Raw genomic sequence first — 20,119 nt, forward strand, 5'->3', positions numbered from 1 at the left:
CTATGACCTTCTCACAATTATATTTCGAAGCAAGAGCCTTCAAAGAGGGTTCGATGATACCACCACGCAATCTAAGCACCAGGTGGAGAGTGGACTCCTGTGCCAATGATAAGCGTTTTATTCAAGCAGACCCACAGTAGTGACAATAGACCCGTCACCACACACAGCGGCCGCCAAGAAAACGGTGATTCGTTTGTCTTTTTCATCAAAGCAGGCTCGTCTTTCACTAAACTCACTTTCTGGATGTTATAGTCACTCAAGGTCCTCCCATCTTCTAATTGTTTTCCAGCGAAGATTAGGCGCTGCTGATCGGGTGGAATGCCTTCCTTGTCCTGTATTTTGGCTTTCACATTATCGATAGTATCGGAAGACTCGACTTCTAGTGTGATTGTCTTGCCCGTAAGGGTCTTGACGAAGCTGCTTTGGATTAGAAAGGGTTGCAGACATAGGGCCGAGGATACGGTAGGGCTCCGTTGAAAAGCACTTACATCTGCACTTGAAATGGTTAGCTTGAAAAGCAGTAGAGCCTATGAAGGGATTGTACTCACTGGTTGTGATGCGCAAGACGAGCTCTTTGGATAATTGATAATGGAATAGATTTGAAATGTGATGGTGTGGTGGTTGGCCAACCGAAATGCTCGGCAATAATTTCTAGAATAAGCTCCGGCAGGATTCATAAAGAACGCATAGTCATGCATAATTCACTAGACGTTCCACAACAGGCAAGAGACTGGAGGGCTCGTTATGCCTTCAGATTGGCTTCAAAGTCTTTCAAGGGTACACATGTACCAGCAACTGGCTGTTATCTCGCGGCGGACTGTTTCAGGCGAAGAGGCGGGGGCATGCCCGGATCGTTGATAATGGGTTTCTCCGCATGATTGCCCCCTTGCTAGTCTCGAGCTCTTGCACGCAGTCCAGGCCATCTAGGAGCTGACTTCACTCTACGACAATGCCCAAACCCTTGATCCTACAGTAATACCATCGATTCGATCGATGCATGCACCAGAATTCATGATCCTGCCTCGGAAATGCCTATCCGCCAAAGCCCCGGGCACTGGACTCCCGGATCACCTCGACATGTGCCCGCTGCGGTAGGAAGCAAGCACGAGCAGAAGAGGTCTCCCGAGCAAAGCCCTTCGAAGAACCGGAACAGTCCATCGCTGCAAGAAGACCTGCCTTCCCATGAGCTCTCGGGGCACCAAAGGCATTCCGGAGATGGAGCAATGTGCTCGGACAGAGCAGAGCTCATAGAACGCATCAAACGAGGAGAGTCTCCAACATGGGTTCCAAGCCAGACTTTGCAACAGGAATACCTGAAAGACAACCGCGAACCAATTCCCACCTCATCTACCTGGATTCAAGAAGTCCATCCGCCATTAATACCCTCACTGGAAAGTGAATCAACACGAGCCTACTCAGCCCTGACTTGCAACGGTCGCGACCGTACCGTGCGAGAAGACGATCGAAATAGTCTAGCACCCTCAAAAGTTCATTCTCCGTTTGAGATTGAAAGACCGCGCTCCGCTCTCCATTCTGGTGATTTCAACCACGACCTCAATACATATGTCCCAAAACCTACCCCAATACATTCACCTGACAACACCGAAGCTCATGTGTTCCCTACCGCGGAGGTCCCGTGGTATCCCTCTTCCCCGCCGTCCAGGCCTCATGATATTGAGCCTTTTTCCCAACTGGAGAGACACAATCGTAGACCCTTAAGAGCTAGGGCACCGTCCTTGAATTCTTTCTCCACATCAAGTTATGTCCTGAAGAAGCCGACAACTCCACTTGTTCAGCAATCAAACAACACAGATCTGGATCTCTCGGACCGGGACCGCTCTTCGAGCCCTGATAAGCGGATGTTTCGGCATTCCCTTTATCCTGGTGCCTTCCGAAACCCACAGTCTGAGTCTTCTGAAAAGAATTCTTCACCAGCATCCAGCTTGTTGTCACGAACGCATCGACGAGAGGCTAGCTTTCCTAGTGTTCATCAGTCCCGGAGGCTCGTGACGTCAAGCTGGATTCTTCAGCCATCGTCTCCGCCAACTCCAGCCTTTCAGCGGTCACGTCGGACGTCTTTTTCGTCAGAGGCATCCTCTCGGCGCCGAGCCTCCATGATTGGGTCTTATGAGGAGTCTATATTAAGAGGCAGGATGTCCACTGCTCCATCAAAGCCTTTTGATTTCCATGCCCACATTGGCGTCCTAGGCCGGGGCAAGAGGCCCAAAATGCCACCCCATGTCACTGTGCCCTTCCAGGCCGTATTTTATGATTGGTCTGTCAATAGTGATAGGACAGCCATTCATGACGAGCCAAGCCCGTACGTAGGTAATATTGAACTTCAAAATGCCAAACTAGCCCAGGTTCCTTCAGCATCTGATGGTTTCGAATTCCCTGCAACTGGTACTCAAAGTATGGGGATTGGAAACACTGCGGCTATGAATGTTGATAGACCTGTTGAACCATACCTTCTGGCAGACAGGAAGAGGAAGCGGATGGATTCATTCAAACCACACGTTGGCAGCTATCGAATCCCACAGCAAGGACAAATTCAAGTGGTTGTGAAAAATCCTTACAAAACTGCTTTGAAGCTGTTTCTTGTTCCATATGATCTCACGGGAATGCAACCGTCTCAAAAAACGTTCGTAAGACAACGTTATTACTCTTCTGGACCCATCATTGAGCGTCCCATACCATCAAGTCCCCGGTGCTTTCCTGCGGACTCGGAAAATCATAGCAGACCCATTCTGCGCTATCTGATCCACTTGAATATCTGCTGCTCAGCAAAGAACCATTACTATCTGTATCAGCACATCCGCGTGGTCTTTGCGAATCGTGTTCCTGATGATCAGGAACGGTTGACGAAGGATATTCAAGAGCCTAAACCTAAATATAGCGTTTGGAAGCCTCTTGTGGATCCTCTGCCCACGCAGATGTCAAGTTTTCTGGTACCGGCGGACGCGACTCCCAGCCGAGCGGCCCCTGAATATAGTTCCGTCGACGTAGGCTCCAATATACATGGGTTCAACGTTTTTTCGGCGCGCCCAAATCTAGCTATAGGTAGCAATCCTGCACCAGTGCCACCTATTCCATTTCAATGGACTCCTTTACCGGATGCAGTACTAAGCAGAGGGACCAATGATTTGGACGAGGTTGCGGATGCGGACACATCACAGCCTACCAGTGCTTCTAAAGTGTCGTTGACATCCATCGACGGGATGGGCCAACAGGGCAGATGCCTGAGCTCGGACAGCGGGGATAGTGACGGCTATACCAAGCTCCAGAGAGGGGACCTTGGCTATGGGGGTTTCTTTGGTCGTGCAAGTACACCAGAGCCCGGCGAAGGCTTGCTTACTAGACGGTTACGGGGCTTAGACGTGCACAGAAGCTCTGAAGTGTTGGACAGGGAGGAATTGCCACATTTGTAGCGCTGTTCATTTTTGCGGACATACGTTTATATATATAGCACCTAAGCCATGACATACTCATTGCCTCCGGAAAATAATAAGAATCTGTGAACCACCGACGTCATTGGTCATTATTTCATCTGTTGAGGTTCTGTGCTAAGCATCGGTTTTTCACCATATCAAAAATGACACGTCCACGAATTTTGAAAATCTCATGCCCTCAATATAGCCGTCTTCCACCCTCTCGTATCGTTCCTTTCACTCTTCCCAGGCATTACTCTCTTCAACTGATCTCAGTCCGCCATCCACAGCCATCATGTCTCTCCCTCGACTCCTACCCCTGCCGCCGCACATACCCACAATTCAAGACCACTCCACCGCGACTCAAGACCTCCATCCGCCTCTCCAGCACACTCAATTCCCTGCCCTTCTCAGACCCTCGCACGTACACCGTCCAAGAAATTCAGAGCCTCGCAGCCTCTCCCCTGCCAGCGCGCCTCATAATCGACGTCCGCGAGCCCTCGGAGCTTCGCGAGACGGGTCGTATCCCTGGCGCGGTCAACATGCCCATCACTTCGAATGCAGACGCGTTCTATCTGGGCGAGGAGGATTTCCTGGAACGGTTTGGATTTGAGAAACCGAGAGCTCACGGGCAAGAGGCTGTGGATAGGGCGAAGAGCCCTTTTTCACCGAAGATGAAAGCAAAGGAGGCGAGTGCGGGATTGAACCAAGGGGAAGGGGATAGCGGCGTTGGGAGTGAGGGGAGAGAACATGACAGCGATGTTGGAGGCGCTGAGCGGGAAGAAAGGGCAGGGGTGGAGGAGGTGATCTTTTATTGCAAGGCTGGGGTTAGGTCGAGGACTGCAGCTAGATTGGCGAGGGAGTGGCAGGGTGTGAAGGTGGGAGATATGACGGGCGGATGGAACGAGTGGAGTGGGAAGGGTGGAGCCGTGGAAAGGGAGTAGGAAACCACGCTCTTAAGGTACAATGTCCATGGTCGTTTGGGTCCGCACCCGAAAGAAGGCTTCACGACGTCAAGGCTCGTTCGACTTGGGATGACGTGCAAGTTTTCGGAGCCACACATCTGATCAGGAGTGGAGCATAGTACTTAGCGACCATATTCCTGGTGAATAGCCGTTCACAGCAACATGAATGTTATTATGATATTATCTATTCAGTGCTTTCTATGGAGTTACCTTCTAATAATAGCTCGCTGGATGACAGGAGTATATACAATGATGCTAGGATCCCCCAAGTGGTGATCGATGAGAAGCTGTCTATTGGTTCCTTTCTTTGAAGAGCAGCGGACAATGATCCTGCTCTATGTAAGTACGATCTTGCAGATCCTAGGATTGGAGCCGTTGGGCTTGCTCCCACTTACCTGAGGAAATAAAGTGGCAAACACTTCGATGTCTTCACTTTTTTCAGTGGGAAAATGAGTCCAGTCAAGACATAGACTAGCCTTTCCGATCATGCCGATCAAATTCAATTGGGCATATGTCTGTCCTAAGCAGTAGTGAGGTCCTGTGCCAAAAACCAGCCAGTTCTTGACTTGTTGTTCTGCGGTGCCTGAGATCCATCTGTCTGGGTCAAAAGTATGGGGGTTAGGATATGCTTCGGCATCATGAAGAGCTGGCCAGCATGAAGGTATTACCATGCTTCCTTTCGGAGCAGTATAGCTATCCGTGATTTGGAATGATTTTTTGGCTACATATGGTACCATGATGACTGGTGGCCGATAACGGAGTGTTTCCTTTACCACGGCGCGAGTAAAGGGTAGATTCTCAAGCAAATCCATGCTAAAGCGAACGTTAGGATCCCCAGTTCTCGCAGCAAGGTTCTCAGCACGGATTTTATCGAGCATCTCCGGCCTATCTGCGACAAGTTGAAACAACCAGGTGCAGGCACTTGACGTTGCATCTTGAGAGGCGAAAAGGAATGTCAGAATGGTCAGACTGATCTCGTAGTTGGTGAAAGTTCGAAGTAATGGATTGGGCTTATCCTCTTGATTTACCGGAATGCCCTTTGCGACCTGCTGATTCCACTTTTCGCTGTCTTGCATATTCTTTATCCAAGCATCCAAGATACAGTTCGGCTTTCCGCCGGCTGCTATTCGAGCTTTTGATTTGGCAGCACATTTGCTGAACTCCTCAATGACCATGTCAGCGGCCTTTTTTCCATACCATGCCTTTGTGAAAGGCAGGATGATCGGAAAATTGACAAGCTCGAGGGCCGCGGTGATCATCCAATAATCATCTGCAATTCTCTTCAAGGCTTCATCAGACATGTAATGACCTGCAAAGGTTCGGCAAGACACAGCGCACATCAATTCGCGAAAGGTTGGCATAAAGCGAACGCCCTTCTCCTGGTCGCCGCGTTGTGATATTTCAACAAACTCGGCAAAATATTCATCATAGACTTCTTCTTGGGAAGGCAGATACATTTCTAGAGCCTGACGAGTGAAAAGCCCATTGAGACCCTTTCTATAATCAACGTGCGCTCTTCCGTCCAGAAAAACCCAGTTTGTTGGGCGCAGCAATTTTGATGCTACATCAACAACGCATGGCTTGACGAACATGGGAGAATTGAAGACCTTGCGGGCTAAATCTCGTGAGGACGCGATCACGACGAATCTGGGGTTGTTATGAGCTCTGTGTGACCTATCCAGCTTCACTTGACGTACTTATGAAAGACCGAGACACAACTCAAGTCGCCGCTGTTCCATTTCTCGATATACTTATCCATCCTCGGATTGACGGACTCGAGAAAGGGCCCAATGAAGGGCGTTTTCCATGCTGGGCCAGCAATTGACCCTTTGTTCTGCAAATATTTGACTGTAGCAACTAGTCAGTATTATTTCCAGGCCCCGCATGTTGAAGTAGGCTCACACTGATCGTAGGCGATGAGGACCAAGAATATCGATAAAGTCACGCTCCAACCATTCATGGCATTGTATATGTTGGAAAGTACCCCCGGCAAAGCGGACGTGCTCTGAGGAACGGAGGCATCTGCTAGAGGCGATGCAAAAGAGCCGTTGACCTGGGTTGCCATGGTACAGGAGAGGTCACAGAGAAGGGGGGACTTCTTTGCCGAGGACGTTTTCTGGCTGGTGAATTTGGGGTGGTCTGTACACGGCAACAGAGCCTGTAACGCAGCGTGACTCCCTTTTAATTTACTGCCCGAGCATTACGAAGTAGGTCATTGCCACCAATGGCCGCAAGCGATCCGCAAAGGAGGTCGGTCTGCTTCGGTTGCATCTTCATGTCGGAAATTTCTTTGCCGAGACCGCCGCTCCAGTCTTGGCTCACACCACAAATATTACACTACCGTCTAGGCAGAATGCATTAAGGCGTAACAGGAAGGCGCGACTCAATTATGAGAGATGTCTCGTATCACTCAAAAGGGGAAACGGATCAGCCCTTGAAATTGAACAGCTTTCCGACGGCGTCTTTCTATGTACATTCCCGAATGCTAGATGCTCGAAATATTTGGTGACAGCAATCGTGAAATCATGTGGGTATCTTTATCTAACGCCTCTCGCTCCATCTTCCCAATGCTATATCAGGCTTGAGCCACTATATGCGCTTGCCTGATGCTTTTCCTTGACGCCGCAGACAAAAGTCCAGTCGTTCCGTCATTATTGTAACGCGCTTGTCATAAAGTCCAACTCAGCCATGTGCCGATCTGCCTGCTCCCTCGCGTTTCGGACGCTGCCAGGCGTTCGAACTGGAGTTGCACTATCGTCGTAAGGCGATAGCTGCATCTCATCCGTACTAGGGCTAGAGGCACTGTCAGGACCATGCGCCCAATCACTGACGCTCGGTCTTTGGCTGCGGAGGATTCCGCTTGAGAACACAGGTTTCTCCAGCTCCAGGCTGGGTGGCGGAGGCGCTCGTCTCCCACCCCGCGATTGTTGAGGTTGCGAGGCATCCAGAGTGGTGCCGGTCAGGGCTGGAGAGAGAACGGGGGAGTGGTTAGGGATACCACCCAGGCCATCATGTTGTGGCAGCCCGTTTGGTGAACGGTCGCGACCAGGTTTATAATACGCAGCAGGATTAGTGATGACATTGACGTCTACTGGTTTTCCTTCGTTACTGTTCTCGCTACGCTTGGACACGGCTCGTTCGCCAACAACGGCATTCCGATCGAGGGCTGGCACCCACTGGAAGCGATTTGGATGCTGAGGTGTGAATGAACTAGAGGCTCGATCAGGCATTCGAGAGGTCGAGTACGCCTTGTACATCCCGGGAGCTGTTGGCCTTTCTCGTTTCAGAGGCGGAGGACGTCTAGTCGGCTTCTTGTATCTGTGGCTAATGTATTCTGTTGACTTTGAGCGGCCAGCTAGAGCGCCCTTTTCATTTCCGTCCTCGATCCGTAGATTTTGATGATGATTGACGGATGAGTTGGCGAGGGTCATCAGTTGATTCAGGACAGCGAATTCGAGTTTTAGTTTGATACTGTAAATCATTGCTTTCAAAGTTGCTTCGATGGCGTATTGGTTGGCGTATTCGACTGCAAGAAGACCAACATCCATCAGAATGATTATCAAATTAATCCATATCAGCTTTGTCATGACTTTGCGTGTTCTACCATGATACACTGGTCTCAATAAGCTGATGGTAGCCCAGACGTAAACGCCAGATATAATGAACTCCTGAATGCAGAAGGCTGTCATCTGCAACTTTTCGTACACATTGAATGCTGGTAAAAACCTTTGGTCTGCCTGCGAGCCGTACGTGAGCACCGTTGTTGGCAAATGAAAGCATATTGCGTCAATTATGATCATCGCCAAGATTGCCGTCAAAACCCTTTGCTCCCGAACGACAAGATGCAAGCGTGAATATAGAACAACGGCTTGACCAGTGACCATGGCATACCAGCCGATAGTGATGATGGTGACCGAAACATAATAGTTTGTGTTTAAAGGGAAAAATTTGAGCAGGAAGCCGAGAGCATGCAGGACACAGCCGTAGCTCGATATGAGAAGCGACCAGAAGTATAATCCTCGATGTCTTTTGAATGTCAAGAAGACTTGAATATTCAATTCAGCGACGTTATACCAAGCGACCGCTGTAAAAGCGGCGATGGCCATCCATATTCCTCGATTATATGGAAGACCCTCGGCCGTGGTCCCTTCAGGCGTACCCATAGTGACCGCCCAAGGCCCGAGATGCCAAAGATGTCGTGTGTATACTGGTTACTGCCAAGACTGTCGTGTTTGATGCATATGCGAAGGCCTGCCCTGCACTCTCACGACGGACGTGAGAAGTATTGGTTGCGCTCGTTGTGTATTTCGGAACAGAGACCTAATGGCTTCACAGACTGTGTAATACGACGAGTCTCGGCACATCCAGCGTCATAAGCAACAAGAACCAGACAAAACGCCGTGCGGAAATTTTGCAGAACGAAGAGTACATGAGTCGGAAAGGATCAGCGGCTTGAGGACAGTATAGATCTTGCTCGTTAGCTGGGGAGTCCACTGGAACGGTGAAAGAGGAACAGAATGTGTGAGAAAGGAAGACGGAAAATGAGAAGTGGTCAAGTCGCATAAGACTGGAGGGGCAAAAAACGAGTCCACGCGATCGAGTCGGTAATATAGGAATAGTAATAGCATTACGCCTAGTGTGTCTAGTCGTCTCAGACTCTTCAGTAATGCTCGGAGGAGGGGCCAGCCAAGCCCCTGTTCCAACGAGTGAACGTACCGTGCGAACCAGGGTCGATCTCCTTCCCAAGATGCCCCAGAAGCTTTCGGGTAGAGGAACGGTCTGAATGCGGGGAATGAAGACAAATTAGATACGCAACGATGATACGGTAATATATTCTCCATCGTGAGCACTCTTCTCCTCTCGGATCTTCTTGAGCGTCGTCTGCAAACTCACTGGACGAGATCGTTCCAATTTTGATCAGCTGAATATGCAGCCGGCGGCATATAGTCCGGTGCTCTCGCAGATTGTGCTGCATCGAGTGGACTAAGCATTTCCAATCGTTATCAAAGCCCCCAGCGCTGTATGTATCCACCACGACCTGAGGGCTCGTGGCATTGCATCCCGGCCACCCAAGGTGGGAGCGCAAGGTAGGCACCAAGACTTTTGCAAACCTGCATGCGAAAGGTATCAGACTTTCCGGGCTCGCTGAAGTCCGTAGAATAGTGGATTGTAAGGCACGCGCCTGTCGTCCCGCGAATGGAACGACTTTGCGATAGACAAATAGCCGCATCGTTTCTCTTGCGATAGCAGACGATGGTGTGGTGTCACTACTGAGCGCACGCCACAAGCCTCGCAAGCTTGCGAGTTTGCGACTCCAGGGCTCTCCTACCAAAATCTCTTATGTCTACTGCAAGGGACGAAATCAGAAGTGTTTTCGATAGGACCGTCAATGAGCAGTAATCTCCAGTTTGACGATCATGACCTCTCGCAAGACCCCTTTCGCAATAACTTCTGGAGGTCATCTTGATGCGAAGAATTTGCATCTGCTCCAGTCCTCCGAGCCGGTAACAATGTCAAAGGCCTCTGAGAGCCAGATACGTCATCATTGGCTCGCATGCGGGACGGATCAAGGAGATCACTACTGTTGTTGGCACTAGAGTCGGTTGCTTTGAAGCGTTGACATTTCATTTGACTGCAAACTTTGAAAGGCGATCCAGCCGAAGCCCGCTAATGCATGTCACTTGTTCTTGGGTTTGGTATGTAAAAACTGTAAGGTAAAGAACGGCTTACGGAGTAGACAGAGGAACTCTCGAACTGCTGAGGTTTCTGTCATTTGTCCAACTCAATTCTTGCCGTGCAACCGGTGCAGAACGAGGAAGACTTTGACGGGAGATGCGTCTGACTTTTACAAAAATTCGCACCCGGCACCAGCCTCAGCCAGCTAGATGACCCTCTGTATTTGTGTTCCGTGCTCCAGGCAGGGAAGAACGTCCTAAAGGTCTGGTGACTACGGAATACTGCGGCTATGATGATTGCAGGGAGAGACGTGGTCGCCTGAGCCAGGGGCCTCCTGCATGTTGTAGCCCTTCATAATTGCACACACGGCCGAGAAAGATCGCCCATGGCCCGTCTCAACTTATCAAAAACGTTATGTGATAGTACATGATATCGCTTTCCCGAGAGAACAGGCACACTAATGCAATGGGATGGAGAAACCTTTCCAATAATTAGGCGCCCAAAAGCCCCAATTGATGTCTTCCCAATCTTACGAATGTTCCCAGGATCCTGGTGACTCGGTGAATTTCAGAGGCTAGGAGCATTGCCAACCTAGAATAAACATATCAACTGGACGCAATCCAGAAGGTGTAGTAGTGTTAGCATAGCATGCTGACCCATCATTCTCTTCGACAATCCTCCCTCAGACCCAATGTCGTTCCCTGATACAGCGCCAATAGGGTCGGGTCTATGCCAACCACTGGTGAAAGAGTTGCTTCGCATTTCTATTTGACAGTCGAAATGAGGAGACTCACCAGGCGGACATATGCCGGCCGGTGTCGATGGCCCTTCCAAGACGTCCCAACTCAGCGCTGCACGAGTCCAGCAGTCTCCTCAATTATTATGCTTACCATAGTACGCATGCTTCCGAGGGTTCCACGACGCACCATCCCTGCATGACATTTCCGGTCACTTGAGACGATGTCAGGGTCCTCTTTGATCTATCTTTTTCAGAATGAAGACACCTGCAACGGAGTTTCAAATATCTACTTCGATTTCCGTGAAGTCTATGTGTGGATGAGTCTGACCCTTCATCGACACCCTACAGTCTTAGAGCCTACCTGCCCTAAGCGCCATCATGATCGCCCCTATTATTGAACGACCAAATGGCTATCATGATCTACTTGCCGTTACTGTCATGCCTCCGTCTACAGTCCAGCTTGCGCCGTTAACATATGTTGTATTCGATGAGCACAAGAACGCAATCGTTCCTGCAATTTCCTCTGGAAGGGCTACTCGCCCTCCTGGCGCCATTCTTTCGATCATTTTCCCAAGCGCTGGTTCTTTGGTCTTCGCTTTCGCAACCATTGGTGTGTCCACCCAGCCAGGACATACGGCATTGACGCGGATTTCAAGGGGCATCAAATCAAGTGCTATAATACTGGCAATTAGTCGAATTTGTTGAATCAAGGGAAAAGAAAAGGAAGGACGGAATCCCTCTGATAAGGTGGATAGAATATTCCCTACCTGCACATTTAGTCAGCCCAACAACGCCGTGCTTACTGACTGTATAGGCAGTGATACCACGCCCAGCAATGTGCGAAGCCGTACTGCCAACATTTACAATAGCGCCACGACCAAGGCTACGAGAAGCTCCTGGCGCGCTGGGGCTACCGATGGTGGACATTCGGAGGTCTTGCTTCGACATTTGATTTGACACTGCCCTCACGCAGAGCATCGTTCCTCTCAAGTTGACCCCAACAACGTAATCAAAATTATCGATTTTCAGATGTTGAATGGGTGCGGTTGAGTTGCCAGATATCTGTCGCCGTCGTCGTCAACACCGGCCACAAATCGGAAGTAAACAGATCAGAAGGGGTGGGGAATGGGAGAGTATCACCCCAGCACTGTTGACCCCGTAATCCACTCTCCCAAATTTCTCCACCGTCAGATCGACCATGCTCTGCACGGAATTTTCATGTGTGATATCCACCTCCACGACTAGGACATCATACTGAGGGTTTGAGGCATACGCTTTGCTCTCTTCAGCAGCTGTCTCCGCACTCTGCTTTGAGATGTCGGCGAAAACTATCCCCTTAGCTCCTGATGAGGCAAAGCGAAAAGCCGTTGTCTTGCCTATGCCACTACCCGCCTGAATGAGTTAGGAGATACTCTTGAGATGAGAGCGTGATTGCCTGAGGTGCCTGGGGCTGCCTTACTCCTGTGATGAGAGCGATGCCATTGAGGTCTCCTGTTGTGGCCATGTTATGCCGCTTTGATGTCATATATCCTGTAGTTATGTACGAATCAGAAAATGTAACCGTGGTGGCAGATCGCTGTTTCTAGATGTAGCAGTAAGAACTTGTAAATCAGCAATAATTCCCTTCCGCGTCAGCAGCAAAGTTCTTTGCCCCCTCGACCGCACAGCCGCATGTCGATCCGAGAAGGGAAGGTAAGCACTAATTCTTGTGCCAGCATATGTAAACACAATAAGATAAAAGAAGTGTTTCCTCAGCTACGTTCTTGGATTGAGAACTAGCCACAGTTATGGAAGAGAATCCAGACGCTTTACACGTAACCAGCGGGTGGGCTGAACGCTTGAACTTGGAATCAACCAGATGAACACTGTTCTCGCAGTATCTATCTGTGATTCTTGACCCACAGACCTTTAATCCTTGCCAAGGGATTCCTGACCACTCAACCCATCCTGCAGACTTCACTTCCTGTTTTGCATTTGCCTGGACTTATTCCTGGTGCTAATAGTGCGACTCGACCCTGACCACGTTTACTTGACGGGGTGACAACTTGCTCCTGCAGGTCCCCAAACGCGGCAGGGCCACAAGATACTACGCTCGCATATTAGGTGTCATTTCGCCATTGCGCCCGAATTTCAGGTGCTCTGGCCCAAGGTATGAAGAAACGACCCCCATTTGTCTTTGAAATCTCACGGCAGTTCTCAGAATTACCCGTTCTAATGAAGGAGCCATCAAATGAGTCAAGGGAGCTTGAGAAATATAGATGAAACTTGGAACCGTCTTATTTCAAGTTGCGTGGCTTCGAGATGGGTACGAGCGAGGGACAGCTCTTGCCAGGCTTCCTCTCCAGGTGTCGTGAATAGTATCTTCAAGTCTAATACCTGCCCAGCCTTGTTAGAGGAACGAGGCTGTGAAATGTGCAAGTCACGAAAGAGTTCACTGGGTCTTTGATCAAAATCATACTGTGAGAGGAAACGATGACAGATGCGTACTGATGAAAAAGTCAGCTCCGTCATCAAGAAGACAGGGGCTAATCCACATTCAAATATGGATACCTGCCAAATATTCAACCTGGAATCTTTCTGTATGCACGGCGCGATAGAACGACACAGTCCAAGCAACCTATTATCAGAGCAACAGCAAGGTTTCCGACGTCGGTACAATCACTGCCCAATACGTAGGATCCCTCAATCGTTGTCTTGTTGCACGTAGCTGTTGGGACATGTCAATGTTCCCTAAAGATGCTGCTTATGACTGTTCGCAACAAAGCTTCTGCATGTGTTGCCGATTCTTTTTCGCACACAAGCCAAGTAATCAACCTAATGACTTAAATCGGTGTTTACTTCCCCTGATTTTGGAGTTTGCCCATGAGATTTTCTACCATCTGCGGTAGCAATTTACATTCCCGCCCAAGCCTTCTTTGCCCGTTTCGGCCAGGCTGTCTGGCTTTTTGAACGGCTCTGCGGAATTTCTCATGCTCTGCTCTTTTTACTTCTCTTTCTTGAAGTCTTCTGTCGATCTCTTCTCGTCTGCGTTCGCGAGTCTCTTTTCGTATATTTGCCTCTGAGAATTCTTTCTGGAAAGGTTCTGGTTTGGGCCGTGTGCGCTTGGTCTGTTGAAGGGTTTCGAACCGTTGTTTCTCGCCCTCGCCCTCTGCCAACATTGCCTTTCGATCGGGGTGGATTCCAGTGGACGCGGCGTTTTCTTTGGCATTCTCGCGCTCTTTGAGCTTAGCGTATGACTTTTTGATTTTTGCAGATCGTATCAGGTCTTTTTCTATCTTCTGTACTGCTTGCTATCAGTGTAATCCAATACTTGTTTAGCATCCGCCTGCACCTTTTCTCCTATGGGTTCCATCTGGGAGGTTGTCCGGACCCACGACAAAACCTCGCTTCTTGGCCTTTGGCTTTGAGTCTCTACTATCCGGCATGATTGAGACCTATCGAAATGAACCCTAGACGATCATAGGACGGATGAAAGCTACGCCCGAGAGGCCCGACATTTTCTACCTCACTGAGAGCCTAAGATCTTATCTTATCTTAATAGGCTTGGCATTCGCGCGACGCGTTTTGGATGTTTAACCACTGCGCAAAGACGACAGTGATCAACAGACTTGAGCAGTCTCCTTGGTTGTATCTGCACTGATCATGGAGGGAATTCAACTGAGAGATGAGGCGGTACGAGATCGGGTACGCCTGGCGATGGAATTCCTGGATCCTGGTGAGAAGAGATTTGTGTGCTTGAACCTATAGGCCTAACAAGAGACAGATGATCCTAACAAAGGGTGAATACGGCCTACCCGGTTCAAGAGCTCTCATTGAATGGCTTTTTTAGGTATCGTTCTGATATCATATTGATGCTACGCCGGAGGCAACGAAGATTGACGGTGAGTGTGGTCTTGGTTGAACCCTCATCGAATGTTCTAACACGGAGTAGGTGAGCCTGGACAACATCCGGTCTCACAACCGAGAGCTGGCAGATGGGTACGAAACGCGAGGTACACGTTTGAAAAAAGGCTGAGACTTTGCTGTAGCCTCCTACAAGCACCATTTGATTATTGCCCTGCCTTCGATCAGGCTCTTAAAGAGATAATTATCGTGCTACCGAATCGACCCCCAATTGAATCATCCGAAGATGTGGTGAGAATTGTTGAAGTGCATAACCTCATGCAAGGCTAAGAAACGTAGATATACTACTGCGCATACATCGGTAGCTTTGGTGAATTTGCCTGTAATCCTAGGACGCTCAGCTCAGCCCAATTGAATCGTATGGTGTCACTGGAAGGTATCGTCACGAAATGTTCGCTGGTACGGCCGAAAGTTGTCAAGAGCGTGCACTATAACGAAAGGAAGAACATGTTTCATTTCAGGGAGTACAGGGACCAGACCATGACCAACGGTGCCGCAAGTACTAGTGTATATCCTCAGGAAGATGAGGATGGCAATCCCGTAAGTCACATCCCACAGAATTGGCAAGGCAGAATCTGACGCGTAGAAGCTAATCACAGAATATGGCTACTGCACATACCGAGATCATCAGACTGTCTCGATACAGGAAATGCCAGAACACGCCCCTGCTGGCCAGCTTCCTCGAAGCGTAGACGTAATATTAGACGACGATCTAGTCGATTCTTGCAAGCCAGGCGATCGAATACAACTTGTTGGAGTGTATAGATCTCTAGGAAACCGAAACGCAGGCCAAGGCAGTGCCACATTTCGAACCCTACTCCTCGCTAACAACATAATACTTCTATCTTCAAAATCTGGCGGTGGTATTGCCCAATCTACGATTACAGACATCGACATCAGAAACATCAACAAGGTTGCAAAGAAGAAGCATGTGTTTGATCTGCTTTCGCAATCGCTGGCACCTAGTATTTATGGCCACGACCATATCAAGAAAGCTATCCTTCTCATGTTGCTCGGAGGAATGGAGAAGAATCTAGACAACGGGACCCATCTTCGTGGAGACATCAATATCCTCATGGTTGGTGATCCCTCCACGGCAAAGTCACAACTTCTTCGCTTCGTCCACAATATCGCTCCTCTCGCGATTGCTACAACCGGAAGGGGTTCCTCGGGCGTGGGTCTCACAGCGGCGGTAACCTCGGACAAAGAGACTGGTGAGCGTCGACTAGAAGCGGGCGCTATGGTTCTAGGTGACCGTGGCGTCGTCTGCATAGACGAGTTCGACAAAATGAGTGATGTTGATCGAGTGGCCATTCACGAGGTCATGGAACAACAAACTGTCACAATTGCCAAAGCCGGTATCCACACTTCCCTCAATGCGCGGTGTAGCGTTATAGCTGCAGCAAACCCTATTTACGGTCAATATGACCCGCACAAAGACCCTCACCGTAATATTGCGCTCCCAGACTCTCTCCTTTCTCGTTTTGATCTGCTCTTTGTTGTCACGGACGATATCGACGACTTCAGAGACAGGCAGATATCTGAGCACGTGCTTCGTATGCACAAGTATCGCGAAGCTGGTACCGAAGAGGGCGCGCCTGTTCGCGAACAAAACCAGCAAAGTCTAGGTGTTGGCTTGGAGCAGGAGCACTCAGCGAACCAATCAACCCCTGTGTATGAGAAGTTCAACGTCATGCTGCACGCTGGGGTTACGGTCACCATCGGTCGAGGACCAGCCCGCAAAGTTGAAGTCCTGAGCGTTCCTTTCATGAAGAAATACATTCAGTATGCCAAATTGCAGAGGAAACCAGTGTTGACCAAAGGAGCCGCAGACCTGATCGTAAAGACATACTCTAATCTACGCAACGATGAACTTGAAGGCAACCAGCGGAAAACATCCCCGATGACAGCACGTACCCTCGAAACGCTGATTCGTCTCGCAACGGCACATGCAAAGGCTCGTCTCTCCCATCGAGTAGAGGAGAAAGACGCTGATGCCGCTGAATCCATCCTTCGCTTCGCTCTATTCAAAGAGGTAATTGAAGATGAGCGACGCAAACGGAGAAAGACAAGACGGGCTGACGATGACGACGGCACGTCCTCCAACAGCTCATCTTCCGACGAAGATGATGATGACGCAGACCGGGTAGAGGAATTACCTAACAGTACCAATCAGCGAAGAAGTGAGCGCGCATCTGGAGGCACAACCCGTACCCGCGGCACGAACGGCCACGCAACCAGTAATGGCAATGTTGAAACAAGTAGCGATGAAGACTCAGATACCTACCAGCCAACAGCCCAGGGAAACCAGAGAAATAGCAGCCGCGCTCAGCGGCCGGCGCAGTCGCAGTCCCAGATGTCTGTGGCATCTTCAGCGCCAGCGTCACAGCTACTTACATCCCAAGGCGATGATTCCCAGGAAACCGAAAGTAACGGTGTCAATGGACACCAAGAGCCCATTAGCACCGATAGATTGAGAGTGTTCCGTACTGCACTCGGTCAGCTTGTCAGTACTAGTGTGTTCCAAAATGAGAGCGCGGAGGTAGAACCGCTTGTGGAGGCTGTAAACGATCGGTTGGGACGGACGAGGGATCCAGCATTTGGGATTACGGAGGCGGTTGAAGCATTGAAAGGGATGGGAGAAAGGAATGAGATCATGTAAGCTCCTTTCCGACTTCTTACTGGAGGGCTTTCTTGGTACGCTTGTCGAATGAGACTCACTGACTATTCAATAGGTACTCTGAGAGTGATGGTATCGTATATAAGATTTGATGGTCATGTATGGGATCAAGCGGTGATGCGGAGTCAAAGCTGGTGTTGAGAGGAGCATTGCAAGGTCTACAATCATTAATCGGTTACTTAGCGAGCAATTTTGACTGTAGTATCATGCGTACGATACCGCGTTCTATATCTTAACAGAAGTAACACGTATATGTGAGGCTTCTTGTCTAACTCGACTGAATCATGCATTTCAAAAATTGTGTGCATAACGGAACAAGCTCCTGTATCGTCTTCAATTGCGGAGCTCAATCCCACCTTCTCATCAGGATCTCGCCACCTGCTATGGTCTGACCCGTCAAAGGTACTTTGGCAATACCTGCACTTACCAAATCCTGCACCAAATTAAAGATCAGCCCGTCGCAACCTTTCGCCGCCATTATGTCGATCGTGACGGGGAGGAACTCCTCGTGCAGCGTGATCGTTGAATTGTACGCCGCTTGACCAACTGTAGGGGTACTCAACAATGACCTTCTTCTGTGTGATTAACGCAAAGTACATACCAGGTACAACAAAGTCAGGAACTTCGGCAAAGACACTGACTCTACCGGTAGAAAAGCCAGTGGGCGCGGTTGGCGGATCAAGATACTCATTTCTGTAAACAGGATCACCAAAGCCGGAATATAGTACGAGACTGTCGGAGCATGTAGTACTGTCGTTGCGTGACACGTTCTCACTGTACCAATTTTGAAAAGCGGTCTTGTTATTGATAGCATCTGTGAGTGCAGACTCCGGGTAGCCGTCACCAAAAGCCCAGCGAGCCTTGAGTCGTCAGTAAGATTATGAAGAAAACAATAGATCTTCGTTCAACTTACTAGCGGAGTCGGATCTACGAAAGGATGACGGCCATCATGCGCAGCTCTGTAGGCAGCATAGAACGGATCTCGGACGAGTCTAGTCTGCTCCTTAGATATCAGGATCGGATATGTGAGATTCAAAAAGGTGCTTAGAGAAGCCATGACTCCAGCTGGTTTGTTTGCAGCCCAAAGTGCGGTGAGGTTCAAAGTCGTGGCTTTGATGGAAAGATAAGCCTCGATTCTACTCAGAGTATCTAGCAGAACACCGTCCGAATCCGAATCCGCAGAGGCTGGAAAGCCAATAGCGTACAGCTTTTTAGGGTATTTGCTGTAGAAAGATAGACCGCCATATAATACTTTCGCAGCAGCAGCCCATATGATAGGATCTCTGGTCAAGAAGCCTGCGGTGTCGAGTTGGGGCGCTAGTGGCATCACGCCGGTAAGATCAACCAATCCATGAGAAGGACGATTTCCAAATAACCCTTGAACCTGGCTCGGTCCTCGAATACTACCACCCGTATCGCTGCCCAAGGTTAGGTCTAACCAGGGGTAACTCCCTTCAGCTGCTCCAGGCCCGGACGAGGAGGAAGAAGGGTCTTGATAACCATCGCCTCTATGCAGTGTAAAAAGTCATACTATTCGTCACGTTGCATGGGCTGGCCTACCTTGGATTAAACGGTGAATGATAATCAACCCAGTCCGCCGTTGCCACCTCACCGTTCGCAAATTGACTGCGAGACATCAGCAAGCGGTGCCTTTTGCTCCGCTTCGCCGTTCAGCGACGATGAACGCAAGCAACGTACCTGGTCTTCAGCTTACCTACAATGATAGCACCAGCATCTACAAGTCGTTGCACTGGCACAGCATTTGCAATAGCTGGCGGGTATAATCCGTACCAAGCACGATTTCCATCGCTCGTTTTGACCCCAGCGACATCATAGATGTCTTTGATGCCAACACGGACGCCGGCCAGAGGCTTCTCAGGTGTCTTCGTATAGTAGAGACGAGATGGAACGCCTACAGCTGGTGCTTGTATGCCAGCGATGGCGGCCGGTAAAGGGGCAAAAGTGCCATTCGACGCTGGAACTAGCGATTGAGTGAATGCGCCTGCAAAGTCGGAGTAAAGCTTGTATGGCTGATAGAGTGCGCCCGATGGTGTTGCGAAGTAAGGGCCGGGTGGCAATGTTGACGATCCGTTACTCGGGAGGGCCACCGTCTTGATACTGCTATTGGAGTAAGGCCCACTAGGGGAGCTAGGTCCTTGAAGAAGGATTGTTTGAAGAAAGTCCTCGGTCCACACGTCGTCGCTACCCAAAATTTTGATGATTTGATCAACGGTACTGAAACTTGCATTGCTTGAAGCTGCAATAACAGTCACGGGCGTCAGCCCGCCCGCGGAGGGAGCGCTTTCTGATAGTGATGGACTAGGAAGCACAATGAACGGCGAGGCAGGAATGTAATAGGAGATCTCGTTCAGCAGCAATGTGGAACCCGTTGAGGTCAGAGAAAGAGCAGAAGCAGTAGAGCAGAGGAAAAGAAGTATGAGACCGCGAGCCATGGTACTGTCTGAATGCAAATGCAAAGTCTTTGGCAGTGGGACCCGGTAATGAAAGGTTCAGGACATATCCTTTCGCCAGACTGAACAAACGGTCGTCGACTAACACGGCTGGTTCCTGCATGCTGTCTTGGCTGCGATGAAGTTCAGCAGGCTCTGCATTAGTCTTCCATAGTCTTTCATAGTTTCACGTAGTCTCATGTAGTCTCATGCACGCCCGAGCTGGTGAGAAGAATACAAGGGAGTAGTACAGGGCAGCCATGGGTGAGTATTGGGTT

At 49.6% G+C, this 20,119-nt stretch overlaps 6 protein-coding genes across 6 annotated transcripts; 2 read left to right on the forward strand and 4 right to left on the reverse strand.

The window, feature by feature from the left end:
* Nucleotides 1-1,028: 1,028 nt before the first annotated feature.
* On the forward strand, nt 1,029-4,372 carry KY384_008677 (uncharacterized protein; the record flags this gene model as incomplete). The annotated part of the gene is made up of 2 exons (XM_044817165.1): nt 1,029-3,424; nt 3,679-4,372. 2 exons carry the CDS (start codon nt 1,029-1,031, stop codon nt 4,370-4,372), a joined length of 3,090 nt encoding a protein of 1,029 aa, XP_044665760.1.
* Nucleotides 4,373-4,728: 356 nt separating this feature from the next.
* Nucleotides 4,729-6,458, reverse strand: KY384_008678 (uncharacterized protein; the record flags this gene model as incomplete). The annotated part of the gene is made up of 3 exons (XM_044817166.1): nt 4,729-6,040; nt 6,091-6,241; nt 6,296-6,458. 3 exons carry the CDS (start codon nt 6,456-6,458, stop codon nt 4,729-4,731), a joined length of 1,626 nt encoding a protein of 541 aa, XP_044665761.1.
* A 586-nt stretch (nt 6,459-7,044) lies between these two features.
* On the reverse strand, nt 7,045-8,556 carry KY384_008679 (uncharacterized protein; the record flags this gene model as incomplete). Its single annotated transcript, XM_044817167.1, has 1 exon — nt 7,045-8,556. The coding sequence occupies one exon, from the start codon at nt 8,554-8,556 to the stop codon at nt 7,045-7,047; it is 1,512 nt and encodes a 503-aa protein (XP_044665762.1).
* A 5,086-nt stretch (nt 8,557-13,642) lies between these two features.
* Nucleotides 13,643-14,233, reverse strand: KY384_008680 (uncharacterized protein; the record flags this gene model as incomplete). The annotated part of the gene is made up of 2 exons (XM_044817168.1): nt 13,643-14,091; nt 14,179-14,233. The coding sequence occupies 2 exons, from the start codon at nt 14,231-14,233 to the stop codon at nt 13,643-13,645; spliced, it is 504 nt and encodes a 167-aa protein (XP_044665763.1).
* Nucleotides 14,234-14,450: 217 nt separating this feature from the next.
* KY384_008681 (uncharacterized protein) lies at nt 14,451-17,373 on the forward strand (the record flags this gene model as incomplete). The annotated part of the gene is made up of 3 exons (XM_044817169.1): nt 14,451-14,539; nt 15,017-15,251; nt 15,343-17,373. The coding sequence occupies 3 exons, from the start codon at nt 14,451-14,453 to the stop codon at nt 17,371-17,373; spliced, it is 2,355 nt and encodes a 784-aa protein (XP_044665764.1).
* Nucleotides 17,374-17,737: 364 nt separating this feature from the next.
* On the reverse strand, nt 17,738-19,844 carry KY384_008682 (uncharacterized protein; the record flags this gene model as incomplete). Its single annotated transcript, XM_044817170.1, has 5 exons — nt 17,738-17,937; nt 17,993-18,251; nt 18,305-18,899; nt 18,952-19,017; nt 19,090-19,844. 5 exons carry the CDS (start codon nt 19,842-19,844, stop codon nt 17,738-17,740), a joined length of 1,875 nt encoding a protein of 624 aa, XP_044665765.1.
* Between the last annotated feature and the right edge of the window lie 275 nt (nt 19,845-20,119).

This window comes from Bacidia gigantensis (genome assembly GCF_019456465.1).
Source record: "Bacidia gigantensis strain McMullin 20006 chromosome Unknown contig_304, whole genome shotgun sequence".
NCBI classification, from domain to species: domain Eukaryota; kingdom Fungi; phylum Ascomycota; class Lecanoromycetes; order Lecanorales; family Ramalinaceae; genus Bacidia; species Bacidia gigantensis.